Here is an 18,082-nt window from a genome sequence, read left to right on the forward strand (position 1 = left end):
AATCCAACTCTTCATATTTTTACCATGAATTTTAAAATCGTAATTTTTTAATAAATAAAAATAAATAAAACCGTCCTGCATGGCAATAAATTTATTAAATATGCAAAACTTATTCGTTTTAATTTTCAATATATTAAAAATAAACGTTTATAAAAATATATTATATAATATTAGGTAGGTAGGTACTACTCAATAGTATCATTCTAAAAAAATACATTTGCGAGTGGAAAACACAAATCGTTTTTTACTAATAAGTTTATACATATAAACCTTATATCTTGGGTAACACAGATGGACGCAATTCGATTAAACGTTTTAGAGGAGATACTGCGCATTTGGGAGCTAAGCCGCCATCACAGTGCACAGCCTTTTGTTCCAAGAATTGCGTCTGTCACATAATCGTGTATTTATCCGCATGTAATGCGTATCATAATGATAACGATAATAATAATTATAGTAATAAATTAAAATATTATGTAAATCATCCATACACGATAATAAAATATAAAAAAATTACGTTCAAAGTCACATTCACGACAAAAATAATAGATTCAGTCTTATATAAATAATTAAAAGTTCACTAAATTACACCAAATAATAGAGATATTTCGAGTGCTAATGAGTGAAATGGAATAATTTATAGGGCTTCGGGTAGATCTTTAGTTCTTGAGTGATGTTTGATTCCTGTACGATTGCAAGAATTTCATTGGTTTTTCTTTTCCGGACAACGCTTTGGCCACTTTAGATTCCGTACTTTTTCCCAGCTCCTCGCAAATATACCTGCCAGCACCCAATAACAGTTCCATGTCCACGCCAGTTTCGATGCCCATTCCTTGTAGCATGTACACCAAATCTTCGGTGGCCACGTTACCGGAAGCACCTCTGGCATACGGACAGCCGCCGAGACCAGCTACCGACGAGTCGAATACAGAAATACCCATCTGGAACAAAAAAAAATAACATTGTATTATATTGAATGATACGTTGTGGAATGTAATATTGCTATATCTATTGTCATTCCCGATTTCTGTGTGTCTACCTACTCCTTTCTTGCTTTAATTTCAGGGATCCGCCCCCTCCCATAAAAAAACCTGTGGAATCCCGTGCCACTGAACGAATATCTGGTGTAATAATAATATATTAATATGATAACCAATGCATGAATTGAAAGCAATAAATAACCATAAAATATGAACTAAAAATTCCAAAATATGCTAAATTATATTTCATACTTGTAAAGTTAGAACGGTCTTTTATTTATATAATTCAACACCCAAACGGGCAATTTTACAAAATTACATACAGTGAAACATACATTTTTAATAAATTCATTAATGGCCAAAAAACAAAAAAATAGTTTAAGCTAAGTAATTATTACAATTTGTAAGACGCATCATTCGGTGAAGTGGGTGATTTTGTCCCCATGAATTTGTGTCTTACTTATTTTGAATTAAATTTATCAATATGCAAATTTATTTTATCCCTATTGAAAATTAATATAATTCCTATAGTAATATTATTTATGCACGGTGTTATTCCAATAAATGTACAAATCATAGTCACTTAGAAATCGAAAAAACACTTACGACGTATGGTAAATAAGATTTAAAATATGTCAATAAATAAATAATATAATTTTTATATTCGAGCGTTGTAATAACATATATTATACAACATTTAAGTGTATCCCAATAGTGTAAATGATAAGATAGATCAAGTCAAGGCATTGGAGTCAAACTTTTGACTATTTTCACCGATTCGAGAAAAACGGATTTTTGTGCGTACCTCCAGAGCAGTAAGTATGTTAGACAACGCCTGCCCATAAGTGTCGTGACAATGAAGAGCCAAATTTTCGACAGGCACCATTTCCATGACTTCTTGTAACATTGCCCTTATTGTGCCCGGTGTGCCGATACCAATTGTGTCTCCAAGAGAAATCTCATAACAGCCCATTTTGAAGAACGCGTCGGACATCTAAACATTTAGATAGGTAAACACAATTTTATTAGTCAGATACTCATATTTATAAAAATAATAACTACGTATGCATATTAAATTAAATAATAACAATATATTACATTGAATGAATAAGGACTTTCTGTTCAAATTTATCAATCCATTATAACATTTATATGTAGGTAATAAAAAATTTAAAATCGAAAAATTATTGTTTATACGATAGTCTGATCACTCATATATACCCAAATATATAATTAACTTTTAAGCATAAGCATTTTTGTGTAGTTTTAATAAAACAAATAAATAGACAGTTTAATTAAATCAGTTTATCAGTTAAAATGTACTTCTGTCTAAAATACATAAAAAAAACATTCTGCATTCATGTGTGTACTTGCAGTAACTAGTATATTATGTGTCCATTATACCTTAGCGACGTCTTGGGGTGACACAGCACCGTCGTACGGACAACCGCACACACAGGAAATGTATCCGCGAACTTTGATGCCGTGGTCCAGAGCTGTGGACACTACGTCTTCGAACCTTTCCAGGCTCTCGGCAATGCTGCAGCCAATGTTCTTTTGACTAAACCCTTCGGAAGCGGACCCGAAAACGGCGATTTCTTTTACGTCGTGTTGCATCTGAAAACGATATAGAAACATGAAACCAGGACGTACACAATGCATGTGTCGAGTAAGTCAGTAGGTATACACGTACAGCTGTGAGAAGACCTCGCATGTTCGGCACCAGCACCGGATACGACACACCGTCCACTTTGTCGATCTTGCTATACACGTCTGAATGGTCGGCCATTTGCGGCACCCATTTCGGCGAAACGAAACTAAAACCAAAACGAACCACAAATAAAGTAATTTATACAATTTTTTTTTTTTAAAAAAAACGTAATAGCCAATAATGAATAGTGCTACCTATATAATATTATAGCATACGTTATAATAATATACGATAAGTGCCTTTAGTGGTTACTGCAGGTTACACGTATAGGTAAAATTATAACGTTGCGGTCTACACGATGACCATTGTACACATTATTACACTCACCTAGTAGCTTCAACGTTTTTAAGACCTGTCGCAGACAGTCTGTTTATGAACTCCACTTTAACATCCGTCGGTATGTTTTTCGATTCGTTCTGTAGACCGTCTCTCGGTCCTACTTCGACGACCCGAACTTTTGTCGGATACTTTTGAGCGCAATTCACCGCATAGCTCTATAAAACAAATTACGGTTAATTTTAAGCTTATTTTTCTTTAACTCAAGTATAATAATATGTAACGAGGAAAATAAAAAGGAATTTTATCGAGAAATGTAGATATTTATTACTGACACATAGGTCAATTTAATATCTCGTTAAATGTTTAAATTCCAAGTAATTGATATTAAATACTATTTCTATATGTAGGCTAGTTAACGCGATATCAAAAAGAATAATTTAACAGTCACTGACACATAAATCAATTGTGGAATGATATTACTTACAAGACACGCAAATAATGTAACAGTACTTATGCATTGTTGCGATTGCCAAACACGAGGAACAAACAATTTTTATATACCTACCAATTATATTAGAAATAGATATCGGTGTGTTGTTAAAATGAAAAAGTCATGGACCCTATCAGGGTCAACAGAACCTTAAAAAATAAATATACCTATATTTTGGAGGTCACGTGATGGTTCTGTTTGTTGTTACAAACTAACTACGTATTAAGATTAACAGTATAAAATATCTTACTTTAGATGCAGGAATTTAAAAATACCTATATAATGTGCATACTATATTATATCTCGTCTACTTTTACCTGTGCAACGAACGTTGCACAATGGCATTGGTGATTCTGAGTGAAATAAAAATATAATTACAGTTGCTCCCACCATCATGGTCGCATTTAAATAAATATTTATAATATTTATTTGTTTTAAATAATATATAGGTTTCTAATCTATTATTTGTTGGATGATTTACACGGTATACTTAACAATATCGAATTTGATTTAATCGGTCGAGAGAATAATATTGTAAGTCGATCGTTCAATATATATATATTTATTAGTCTATAAGAAATTTATTGTACATTAAAAGCGTAGGTTCTGCACGGGAATCAGTAATGACTAATTGAAATTCTGATTTTTATTTTTTATACTTCCAAGGTACGAGGTAAATAATATCCCATAGTTGGCTATAGTTTTGTTCAGGGTAAACGAGATATAGAGTTTTTCGAGGTTTGATAACCAACAAAATATATAGATACACAAATAACTTTTATAATATATTCCCCAGTATTATAAGAACATAATATAAGTATAAAATTATGTGGTATACTTAAGTCCAGTACCTAGTTTGAAGATAATATTATCAAGGTTGACATAATGACATCCGCCCAAACATAAAGCAGTTGTACCTTAGTACATATTACCTATAAACACAGGTCCCACGAGAGAACATTACCGTGTCCCGACCAAAACGCGTTCGATTCCGCGCATCCCCACGTACTGGACATACACTGAATGGCACTAAGTGGGGGAATACTGTCGGTCTTATGCGCGAAACGGTAATGATCTCTCGTGGGCCGGAGTATAGTGACAACTTAGTTTTATACTTCAGGTGTAGATACATCTAAAGACACACATACCGACTAGACGCAATAATAGGACACGTATTTAATACCAGCAATGCTAGATGAATGAAGTTAAGTAACGTGCGTGTCCGAAAATCGATTTTATATTTTTTTTGCATTATTAAATGTAAATGGATTGTATGGATATATAATATTATTATGTTGTGCGGACAATGCCGTAAGCCCGTAACTAATATTGAATTGTGTGATTGATAATACTATAACAATATTAACGACACGCTTTGAATACATTTTATTTATAAGAATATGAAATCACAATTAGTTTTACTAGAATGAGATCGTCATTATATTATAATATAAATGACACCAAATACGAAAATAATATAAGTACCTATAAATTATTTATGTAATGATTCAATTTTGTCAGTATTCATTTTCACGAAACGTTATAACTTATAATAAACATCATTCTTGAAAATATTTATTTAATCGTTCATGTCAATCAAGTAGGGTTTCTGAAAAAGTATAGTAAAAGGATTAATCGTTAAAAGTTTTTATCACTTCAAAGTTCTAAGAATTATTGTTAATTCGTAATAAACGTTGGTTTTTACTATGAAGTCGAAAAGGTTATCTTGAAAAGCATAGTTTAGATACAAAAACTTCCGCTTAACTTATTTATATTATCACTCATGTAGTCATGTGAAAAAATGATACTTCAACAATTCAAATAACTTCTACTTTAATAATATTAAAGATTAAACACGCTTTGCGCGGGTATACAAACCGATTTCGAGCATACTAACGAACATTTTATTACCTATATCCTCAAAAGCAATTTTGTACTTGTGAATTGACACACGATGACTTGTTAATTACGTCGAATATCACATAAGAGCTCTCGTAGTCTCGTTATAAATATATTAGCAAATACTAATTGTATACGAAAAACGCGTATTCTAAATAGGATATATGAGTTTATCACTATTCAACGAACATGACGAGAGAATTGTAATACTCAAATAGTCGACAAGAGCTTGTTGATTGCCATTGCAATTTGCAGTCACTATTATTCTTAGTAGGTAAATTATGTCTACCCACTACTAAGTACTAAGTACTTTATGCTATTTTTTTTTACATATATTATTGAGTAATATTTGCAATTAATAATAATGCATAATTCATAGTAATTACAAATTGGTAAACAACACAATAGCTAAAATTTATACTGTCTACTACCGTTCGAAATTAGATAAAATATTATATTCTATAAATGTGTACATAATTGTGTCTAGAAAGTGTTAAGAAAGGAAAGACATACGATCACATTTGACGATTATTGGTATCAATAGTTAGCATAATATGCTTGCATAATATTGTATTATAATTTATAATCTTTATAGTGTAGTACTACACGTTTAGGGTTTCAGAAACCTAACTTAATCGTTCTACTTTTTAGACACACTATATAAATACTGAATTTTATTACTCAGATAATTATCATTTTATGGATTTCAAAGATAATTAAATCATTTGTATGATTGAAATAAGGCGATCCGTACAGACATTGTCCACGGGTGTCCGGATCTTCGTCGAACAATGAAATTAGTATTCTTTAGGTGCCAAACACAAAATACATAATATTATTATCTTAAAAAATTAATTGTCTGACAAAGTATATGGAAAAATACATCGCATTTAACTTAATAAATAACAAAACCACAACACAATTATTATCAATAAAATATAGTAAATATGTTTGAAGAGGAAATGTTAAATCGATTCTGTCTGGATTTCACACAGAGACCGGTTTATGTTTTGTTCTGTACTTAAAAACTATTTAAATTGTCTGTCTGTGTTGGGAAAAGTTGAGTTTACGTTTTGAATTTGTTTTCTTGTCCTGTATAAACCCGGCAGAGCTAAAGAAAAAACGAAGACGAATATTATACACCTCATTAGCGTAGTTAGGATTGGCCTTCAGTCTTTGACGAAACCCAAATCAATTTGAAACATTTCCAAAATGATAAACGTATTATTTGCGTTTAGATAGCAAGAACAAACGAAAAGTGTAAGTGAATAGCGCACGACATAATTTGATAAGCAATCCTGCGCACATATAGCCAATATAGAACAATTATACCAATTGGCTATTATAATATGTATATTGTATATTATAAACAATAGACGGTCTTATAGTCTTTTGATTAGCTACCTATTCCGAGGGTACCTCTCCTAGTGTCTATGTTATCTTATCGGTAATGCACATAGCAATGTAAATGTGAAAATGTATAAACGACAAATGATTATTATTTATTATACGCTTGTGTACATAATAATATAGGTACATCGATGAGCATAGGTCGTAGTTCACAATACTGTGAACAAAACTACTGTCTAAATATGTAAAGAAGGACGAATATTGTGTACATATAATTGAAATTTACGTGATGATATTATATTATCAATGATGCTAATGTGCAGCTGTAAATTTAAAAAAAGAACAATATAACATGAACATAATGGGCTCATTTTTACTATCGTCTGAAAATGATACACGCACAATACTTACACGTATTTTATTTTATATCGATCTGTCAAGGTTCGTATAAATTCTGAATAATTGAATCGTATTCACCGGTGGCCGCGGCCCACCACTACACCTGTATAATTACTATTACACCTATATTATTATTACCTTACACTCTTTCCCAAGGATTTATAGATACACGCGCAACGTGTCCGTTATTAATACAATCAACGATTACGATTTACGAGCCGGGTGATCTTGAGACAGTGAGACGTACGTCTTATGGCGAAGGAGATTTAGATACACATTCGACCTGTGTGGAGTTCAAATCCAAGGATTATAGTCGGGCGGCGCCGCCAGCCGAATGCCGATGGGCTCGGTAATCATAATATTATTATTCTGTATGCCATTTTATAAAGGATACGTCGCGCTCAAGATGTGGCGTATAACTACAATCTAATAACAGCAACGACGCCGTGTGTTCTAAATACAGAGAATAATAATATTATACTATGCCCGTATACAACTACTCGTATCTGACTTATAAATGCACACGCGTTTACGTGGGCGGTTTGCAAATGGACGGAATGAATAATAATGATTATAATGTTATTGTACAGTCGCAACTATATGCGGCTTGCGCGCGGTGAAATGCAGTGGCGGAAAAACATCGAGATAGTCATCGGCGAAAAAGAGGCGTACGATAATAATATGATATTATAGTAACCACGATGACTTACAATAATACTTACAATACGTACCAGCCGGCAGCCATTAGCCCCGTTGATGGAGGCTTTCGAATAAACTAGTTTTGTTGTTTACTTGTTTCGAATAATAAATAAATAGGCGGGTAAGCTTTTTAACCGATACGGACAAAAGTACAAAAGTGCAGACGTGCATGGAATGTTCATAAATCGTACGAGTAGTATACACCGAAAATCGAATCCTACAGTGAATAATTGCGTCTCGGTCTTGTAGCAAAAAAATATGAATTTATGGGGTCACGCAGCGAGAGATACGTACCCTAAGCCTGCTCGATTCGTTCCTGAGACTGCTGTAGATGAACTTTGATACGTCGTTGACGAAATGCATCGCGGTGTGTACGCCGTATGTTTTCTCGCACCGGGTGGCCAAAATTCTGGTTCGACGACGATCTTTATATATATTATATAAATACGATGCAGGTGTACAACTGATAGATGCACCGACAACAATGATACTATACGATATTTTACTATATAATATAATATTACGTACTGTCTTTTAATATTTTATATAATATTTATATGTTAGTAGGATTATGTTATATTTAACACACGTGCACGCACACAGTTGGTCATAAACACACCGGTGGAATAAAACAATAATAAACTGTTGAAAATACAATAACAGCTAGGTAAGTCGGGATTGGGGCCATGCACGAGCAGCGCCCTACGAAACTCGACCAAGCGAATACTGTTACTGACTGCCGGTCGACCGGCCGTTAGGTCTATAACGACGTGCGCCGGTACGTCGGCGGTGCGCGAGGGCGAAGGGGACGCGACGTCGTCGTGGAGAAGGGGTCTCGGCGCCATCGACAAGTTTCCGCGGAAACGTAAAATATACTAAATAATAATAATAATATTTATTATACGGACAGGTAGGTACTATGGAGGCATAGGTGGATAATAATATAATTTAATATTTATAATATTATTAATGTTTTCGTATAATTATAAATTCGTGTTGTACGCGTATTTTGTGTGCGGCGATGATAGTAATACATTATGTCGTTGAACGGCATACGCGAACTCTGTTAGAGCTCGTTGCAAACACCATCCAAGGTCGACAAAATATCTCTCGACGAGAATAATAATGTAATATATTATTATAAACAACAACAATAATAATAAAACACAAAGACGTGATATTATTATATTATAATATTGCCGCATGTAGGTACCCATGTCATCAAATGAGGGAAAAATCTACCTTTAGGACAACATCTGGACAACAATATGTTGTAAAAAGTAAATAATCGTTTTTTTTAGATTCTGAGCGTAGCGTTGAATGTGTTGTATTTACAATGATGTGTTTTTTTTCGGGAAAAACCTAAAAATCTTTTTTATTTTATGGTTTTACTCAAAAACTAATAACTCTAGACACTTGTCTAATAACTATTTTCACCAAATATTTATATAAACATTTTCAATGTATGTAAAAGATTTTCTTTTTATAGCTAACATCAGAAATTCTTATAGGAGATTTCCAACAAGTTCTTCTACCTTTATCAAAGAAATAGTTCAGCGGAAAGTTACACTATTTATAGCCATGAGATAAATTCAATTTGTATTAACTATTAAATTTGATTATTTATGCAAGGATGACACAACGTCTTCACTCAGAATCGTTTTTCTATGGAATGACTCTTATCGTTGAATTCAAATATAACACATCCATTACAATGACATGCTCGACAATTACTGTACAGCAGAACGATACCCACTTGTCCACCTTTTTTAAATATAACATTAATAATACAATTATGCAACGTAAATAAAAATTAAATAATAATATATGTATGTATAGTTCTATAATTAGTTAATATTTTTTTTAACTGTGACATACGGGAATTTTTTTATGATTTTTTTTTTAATAAGCCAATAACAATATAATTTCAGTAACGACATTTTGTATTATATAAATAAAAATATTATCGATAGATACGTTTAGTACGTATGACGTATCAGACACCCTCGCAACTTTGGTACTGGTACAGAATTATATTTTTATTGCAATAAAAATTATTGTATAAGCTTTTAATATTATCTGTAGAAACTGTTTTGATGGGAATGAGTACTTATATTGGTGAAATGGGGAGGTACACTTTGGCGGAAACGTGTAACCTTGGAATTTAAAGTGTAAACTAAATACCTGTATTGTAATCTAAAATATAATATAAATTATTATTATTATTTATTTTTTTTTTTTATTAGTTATCGGAGCAAAAGCAACTATGGACTTTAGCATGTTTTGGGTGGTTACAGTTTGTATTTGTGGAGATTATGGTTGGTATTGAGCAACGCGTTGGTATTGCAATTACACAGGCCCTATTTATAACAGGGTTGGCACGAAAAAGCCCAGCCCGAAAAAACTCGGGCTGCTTTTCTGGGTTAAACCCACATTATATTTAAAAAAAACCCGGGCTGCTTTTCTGGATAAAATGGAAATTCACTCTTATTTTTTTTTTAATTTGTGTTAAATTTTCAGAAAAATTTACCTTACTTATGGGTATTATTTATTTTTCCAATGAAGTATTAAACTACGGGGTGCCACCATTGGGTGACTTCCCCCTCCCGTCAATTAAACCACATCCCATTTACTTATTGTATAACTTATAAATACAGATTGTAAATATAAATTTTTGTTCAATTAAAAAAAAAAGAAGGATATAACTGATTTGTAAAATATAGCTATTTGTAATATAATAACTGTACCGGGTTGGGTTTTTTTCTATAAAGCCCGGGTTTTTGCCAACCCTGATTTATAACCAATTTTGGATTATATTTTAGACCATCTTACCTGCAGAACAACAAGACTGACTATCGATTTGAATTGAATGATTAAAAAAATGATTAAACCTGGCAGCAAATATTAAAGTTCACCGTAAAATGTACCATTAGTACGTATAATGTTTGTTATTTGTATATTTATTGTATATTGTCGAGGGCCAAATATAATCATTTGAGCGAACAAAAACAAGAAGAAAATCCTTCACTTCATTGGGTTGCGCGGTCGTATTGACCTGCGGACATTATTTTAGCACGTTGCCGGGTTGTCTCGTACCTACTCACCCTTAAAATGTAAACCGTATACAGAGTGATTCACCAAGCGTGCTCATTCCCATTTTAGATTCTGAGCGAAGCGATGAATGTATTGATTTTACAATGATGTGTGTTTTTTTTTTTTTTTTGTTTGTCTGTCATCACCTTTTAGGACAGTAAAAGTGCTTGGATTTTCTTCAACAGTAACTTTTCTGATAGGAAAGTGAATCTAGTTGGTACTTTGGGGGGGGGGGGGGGTCAAAAGTAAACATTTCCCAGTAGTTTTCAAACGCGACGTGAAAAACAAAAGAAAAATTAAGGGAAAACGGGAATTTTTACGCAAAATCTGTTTTCGAGAAAATCATTTTGGTTTTTGGTGCAACTCTAAAACAAATGACCGTAGGTACATGAAATTTGGACTGAATGTTTATATTAGCATTTTCTACACACCATCAAGGCATATTACCTACTGTAGGTAATTATTTTTGTTTTATTTCATTTTATTTCGGTAAATTACATTTGAGTCATTACATAATAAAATAGGTATTATAACAGTCGTACAAAATTATAGCTGAATTCAGATCAATGGCGAGCATAATATAGAACCTTAAAAGTTATAGGTTATCATTATGAAACCGTCAATCATTCCGAGTTTGATACATTTTCATAATAAATTAGTTAATAAATTGTTATTATTCAATAATCAGTAAGTGAAACGTTTTTTTGGTAGGTATCATTTTACGGTAGGTATAGCATACTATAGTAGGGCAGGCGGTATTTTCGGTATACCGGCAATTGTCGATTTTTAAAAAAAACACCGATATCCGGTATTTTCAGTATTTTAGAACACTGGTATACCGTGAATCGTTAATTATACCGTTGTTACCGAAAATACTGTGCCACGGTAATTACCAAAAATACTGTATACTTACATTTATTATTTATTATTTTTATATAATCGTAATGACATAATATATAATAGCCCTATCATATAGGATGGAAACTTGGAAACACTAATAAATTTGCCGAGGTTATGGTATTTTTGATAATCACCGAGGTACGGATCGTACGATATTTTTGGTAATTACCGAGGTACGGTAATGCCGTAGGGCGTAGATACCGGTAGTAAACATATACCGGGTACTAGACAAGTATCAAAGTTTGAAATACCACCAGCCCTCGCATACTACGACAACGAAGTAGCGGTCGGTAGCATACTAGACGAGTACCTTAAAATGTATTATGCTTATGATTTATTATGTTCTGATTCCCAATTCTGAACCAACAACAGTTCAAATCAGCAAAAGCCAAAAAGTATTGTCAAATTCACCTGCAGATACGTCTCATACATAATAGTATTGTAACGATGATATAATAAGTCATCAGAGAGTATAACTCGTAAAATTAATTTTAATCGTTGGTTTATTGATACCCTATTATATAACCGCCGTCGATTGGTTTAATTTCTAAGTAATTTCTATTATATTTTCTTTGATCCACGTAAGGTTATCGTGGTAATCGGTAACCGATGATCTCGCGACAATAAAATATATTATATATATATATATATATATATATTGCTCAACGTCGACAAACAAAAAAAAAAACAAAATATGGGTTTAATTTTTATTCGACTGCTCGCGACTTAAGCACGATATTATTGTGCTCTGTGCATAATATTTCTTTGCCATATCCCTCTCCTTAAATGTGATACTTTTTTACCAGATTTAATTTTTGGCGGAGGTATATATTTACAAAAAATATCCTTATAGATAAGCATACCATAATCTTCGAGAAGCTGCTCACATGAGGACTATAATATAACCACGCTGTACCTATCTGCAATAGTCATTAATTTTTTAAAATCGTACTCCGAAAACATTGCGTTAGAATAATACGTCAGTACCTATAGTTATTAGGCCGACGGGGACGGACGTGACAAGACGGCAGCTAAAGGTGTAATAATATTGTATTACGGTGTACACGTCCCCGTGCAATCGATCGACCATAGTCTCGGTTCAGCTGCACGCGTTATATATCATATTATTATTATTTTGCGGTCCAGACAGATCGACTACAATGTTCGCGACGACGAAATATCGTATTTTCCCGGCATTGCGACAGTGGCCGCCGACCGAAACTAAATTCGGGCGGCGCCGTGCCGTTTTGAAACGTCATTCGATTTATTTTACAACAATTTTCAAATCAAACCATCAAGTCTATATCCCTATATGTGGGGCTATATTATATACGTATTATATTATATAATGTTGTTGGTACATGATTGTTAATATATACTACATATTCAACTCGGCCTGACAAAAAAATAGTTCCCAAAATTCCAAATATTTCAACCACTGATTGAATTCATTTGTAAACATGTCAGCGTGTATAGATAAGAGTTAATAAAATTGATCGCAAGCACAATTTCTTTAATAAATAAAAATTACTTCAGTTTTTTTTTTCATACCAAAAAAAAAAAACCGTTTATATAGATACATTTACAAGAAAGTTCGTTTTGTATTATTAAAACTGCAAATGTTTCGCTGTTTTGGTTAATGCTTATTAATGAATATGTGACCCCATGTAATATAATATCAACTACACTGTACACATTGCCCATATTGGCCATATTATTATAATAATATGTAATATGTATAAAAATATAAAATAAAAATATTCAACTTAAAATTAACCGGGAAAGTAGCTTCACTGATTCAGCCTTATTTTATTGTTTTTTTAATTATTCATCTCTTAATTCATTTTATCCTAACCTAAAAAAAAATAATTTTATAGACACTTTAAATAAACTCTGCCTATGTATTTAATACATTAATTTTTGTTCAATTTATGACCTATGACATTATAGTATATTACATCATCAAGAATTAAAACTAAGAATGAAGATGATTTACAAAAGAAACCTTAATAAATTAGAAAATGTCAAGCTCTTATAAATAACTAGACCATGTCTAGAAAATGTTATTATAATAATACTCTGTGAAATTTTCAAATTTACGAAATATTCAATAAAAATTGTCTTGTTTTTTCGACTTTTCGTTTCTAAATTACAAATTTCCAAAATAAAAAAAGCGGTAAGTGGAAGTCGCTCTGATGTACAGTAGGTTACAAGTGGGTCACTGTAATGGATGGTGTTATATTTGAATTCAATGATAAAATATCATTGTATAAGAAAAACGATTCTGAGCGAAAATGGTCAATTACTAAGTATATTTGATTATATTATTGTGAAGAAAGTAATTTATATATTTACCAGCTGTTTACGTGAAACCTTGTTTTAAATTTTCAATCCTTAGCTATAAAAGTTGAACATTTTATAAATTTTCAACTACAAAATAATTAGTAAATTTTGTCAAAATTCGAACTTTAAATGATTATTAAAAAAATAAAAAACTAAATTTTTAATATTTTTCAACTACTATTGTAACATTATATCAGGAGCCTTGCATTACATTTTCACGCTTTTTTACCCAACAAATAAAATTTTATTGATATTTATAGAAAAAAAACTAAAAAAATTGAAAACTGACAATGTCCGTAAACAGCTCAAAACGAGTCAAATTATTTTCAAAATTTTATCGTGTAGAGAAAATGCTAATATAAACATTCAGTAAAATTTTCATGTATTTACAGTTATTCGTTTTTGAATAACAATAAAATAACAAAACCGCTAAATGAGAAATAGAGTGAATATCCAATATTGTAAAAATATGAATTTCAAACGCTCATAAAAATTTAATTTGACTTTCTTGTAGACATTTTTTTTTTTTTGATATAGGTAGACAAACTTTTGAGGAATTTTATATTACAATTTCAAATCTTAGATTTAAAAAGAAAATTTTTTATGAATTCTCAACTCAAAATAATTTGCCAATTTTAATGACTTTTTGTATTTTGTCAAGATGAACTTTAAATGCTTAGGTATATACAAAAACTGTGACTAAGGATTTTTAATATTTTTCAAATATCATTGTAACAATATAGTAGGAGCCTTGTATTACATTTTCAAGGTTTTTTACCCAACAAATAAAGTTTTATTGACATCCATAGAAAAAAATACTAATAAAATTGGAAACTGAAAATGTTTCTTAACAGTTCAAAACAAATCAAAATATTTTTGAAATTTTATCGTGTATAGAAAATGCAAATATAAACGACCTGTGAAAATTTCATGTTAATTTGTTTTAGAGTTACACCAAAATCCAAAATCGATTTTGCGTAAAACTATTGAGAATTTTGACCTCCTGAATGCACCAACAATATTCACTTTCCCATCGAACAAGATACTGAAGTTGAGAATCGAAGCATTATTTCAACTACTTATCGTGTACACAGACACACAAAAAAAAAATTAAAAATAAACACATCATTGTAAAATCAATACATTCATTGTTCCACTCAGAATCTAAAACAAATCTAGTCAAAATATTTTCGTTTTTTCGCAGTTTTTTGTTGGATTATCCAAAACAACGATTATTTTAATATTTTCTGACATTTTGATTCCCTCCCCCCCCCCAAAGGGTAACTATACAACCAGATCACTACTCACCTAACAACACCCAAAATTGAAATCAGGTTTTCTGATCCGAAATGTGATGAAAGATACAAAAATACAACAACACATCATTGTAAAACCAACAATACAAAATCACTGTTTAGGATATAAAATATATTTAATATGTAATATACGGCTCACTTATAATGTGACCTAAATTGGACAAATAAACAACAAATTAAAATTGTTTTGCGGCTATAAATAAAATTATAAACAGAAGACAGAGTTATTACTCAATTTCTTATTTAAATAGGTAATATTAGGTTAATAACTTTCGTAAGTACTAAAATATCAAATGGTTACGAACCTTATTACATGACATGCAAATTACTGTGCATTGCATATTCTTACACTAACCAAATTAATGTCTGAATAATGATTATATTATTATAAATTATAATATTATGTATAAATCGTTTTTTTTTTAATCTTATTTTGCATGCAATGCTTTAAGTAAAATTCACAGTTCGTTGAATGAGTTCGTCGATACTCGATACATATTTCACTATTATGCATATTATCCCTATACATAATAGTAATTTTTTGGACTGCGGACTACCGTAGGTTTTAATTATTGACAATTTTCTATTTATAGGTACTCAAATAGTCAAATGTAATGTTCATGCACGGTAGTTCAATAACTCTGAAAGTTTTAATCACAAACGGCGAAAGAGAACCACAATGAATATGAAGGTCACTGTTGTATTGTCGTATGACTGAAATGGCTGAAATATTCATTGTCGACGATTCGTATAGACACTACCTATAGCTTACCTATATTATACTATACCTTTCGTTCAACAGTTCAAATTAATTTTTCATCGAATGACACTTAAACAATTGTTCCTACCTACTTAATAGATCCATATAACTATTACATAACTCTATTTAACATTTTAACAGATGTATTTTGTCACGATATCCATAAATCCCAAATTATAAATCGCCCACTTATTACTTATACCATTGATTATAAATATAATATAATACGTAATACTATACTGCTTATACGTATACATTTTGCCAAAAATTATCGCGTAACTGACATACGATCTCAATTAGTATGTTTACCAAACATGTTTGTTACCTAACTACGTTGTAATTTTAAAATATATATTTGTCGAGTTCTAAACTTTAAAACGAATACGTTATTGTTGTTCAGAATTTTTGCCAAAGTCAACAACAAGATCCCCTGCTGTTGGGAATTAACCGAAGGAAATTATCAAGTAAAACGTTTTGTTTACAGCAATCAAACAGCTACAGCATAACTATATTATGTACAAATCACCAACATTATAATAAATTGATAATTTATTTATATTGATCAGTATGTATGCTGAATGCTCGTGTTACGAAAATGTTCAATATACAGTATTAAAATAAATACATAAAAAAAAAACGTTTTATAGACAACAGTATTTATTATTCACGATTTAATAGTACCTAATCAAAATATACATTTACGTGAAACTGTATACTAAATTAGGTACCAAACGGTAGGTATACACAATTATAGACGTTGTCAATAACAACCTGCTCTGTTATAGTAACTGCAATCTACATCATATTATAGGCGTCTAATATTGGAATATTGGATAAACATAATAATATAACAGTTTTCGTATAAAAGTATATTTTATCACGTCACAAGGTTAAGACATCGTCCGTTATACTATGTTTACATAAAATAAATATTGTACACTGAATTTGTTGGGTTTTGTTATGCGATTACGATTTACGATACAATTTCGATGTATTAAAACATTATTAAATATAGGTATTCGTCAATGATATGATATCCTCGAATCTTTTTGTATGAGAATTTGTAAAAGAATGCCAATGAAAAATGTTTGATGTTGTTTCGGTGTATGGTAAACCAGAAAGCGTTCTAACTACATGTGTCAGGGCTGATGGGTTTAAAACGTGTTTTTTTAACTTAAAATAAAAACTATTTTTAACAACCCTGATATACCACAGACTTAAGTTATAATAGTCTTTAGTCTTCACTCTCTCACATAGTAAATCTGAAGCGTGCGAATTAAAGTTATGTTTTCATAAAGTTACAACGTAACATTTACAACAGGCAAATCGTCTAAGAATAGTATGAGCAAAGTATTCGTATACAAATTTATTAAAAGTTCATGTAAACAAAACGCGTGACTGTCAAACTATAGTTATTATTATTTATTGACAATCTAATGTTCGGTTAGGCGCAATGACATTACATAAGAACTTACGAGTTTAAAATTGATAGGCATCAAAGTTGGCAGTATTAATTAAATAACAATTTTACACATTTAATCAAGACAGTTTTTGTTTATGCAAAGATTTGGACTTCAACCAGGAGAAGCTAAGAATTAAAAACGTGTGAGCGTTACGTCCCGTCAGTTACACCGATGCAGATAACTTCGATGCAACTTGAATCTGTGCAACACATGACGCATACTTCTATCAAAAACATAACATGGCATTACAAAAAGCTTTCACTATAAGTAACTAGGACAATTCAAACATTATGAGTTACAAACTAATAACTATATTATATTTAGTAAGAACATTTAATTTGAAGAGTTCTTGGCTATAGTGGGCGGGGGCAGTAAAATAATATTATCATAATAAATTTTA

At 31.3% G+C, this 18,082-nt stretch overlaps 1 protein-coding gene across 2 annotated transcripts in view; it reads right to left on the reverse strand.

Annotated features, from left to right (window-relative positions):
* Window positions 1-76: 76 nt before the first annotated feature.
* The window catches only part of LOC132938635 (hydroxymethylglutaryl-CoA lyase, mitochondrial), a 28,231-nt gene continuing 10,225 nt past the window's right edge, over window positions 77-18,082 (reverse strand). Inside the window, exons 1-6 of one of the 2 annotated variants that reach the window (XM_061005572.1) lie at window positions 8,102-8,547; window positions 3,019-3,185; window positions 2,674-2,797; window positions 2,385-2,597; window positions 1,786-1,974; window positions 77-941 (exon numbers count right to left, since the gene is read on the reverse strand). In XM_061005572.1, the coding sequence (XP_060861555.1) occupies window positions 660-941; window positions 1,786-1,974; window positions 2,385-2,597; window positions 2,674-2,797; window positions 3,019-3,185; window positions 8,102-8,170 (1,044 nt within the window). In that variant the 5' untranslated portion in view covers window positions 8,171-8,547 and the 3' untranslated portion in view covers window positions 77-659. Of the gene's footprint in view, window positions 942-1,785; window positions 1,975-2,384; window positions 2,598-2,673; window positions 2,798-3,018; window positions 3,186-8,101; window positions 8,548-18,082 lie in introns of those variants that run through there. The other variant, XM_061005573.1, reaches the window with a different exon arrangement.

This window comes from Metopolophium dirhodum, chromosome 2 (assembly GCF_019925205.1).
Source record: "Metopolophium dirhodum isolate CAU chromosome 2, ASM1992520v1, whole genome shotgun sequence".
NCBI lineage: Eukaryota > Metazoa > Arthropoda > Insecta > Hemiptera > Aphididae > Metopolophium > Metopolophium dirhodum.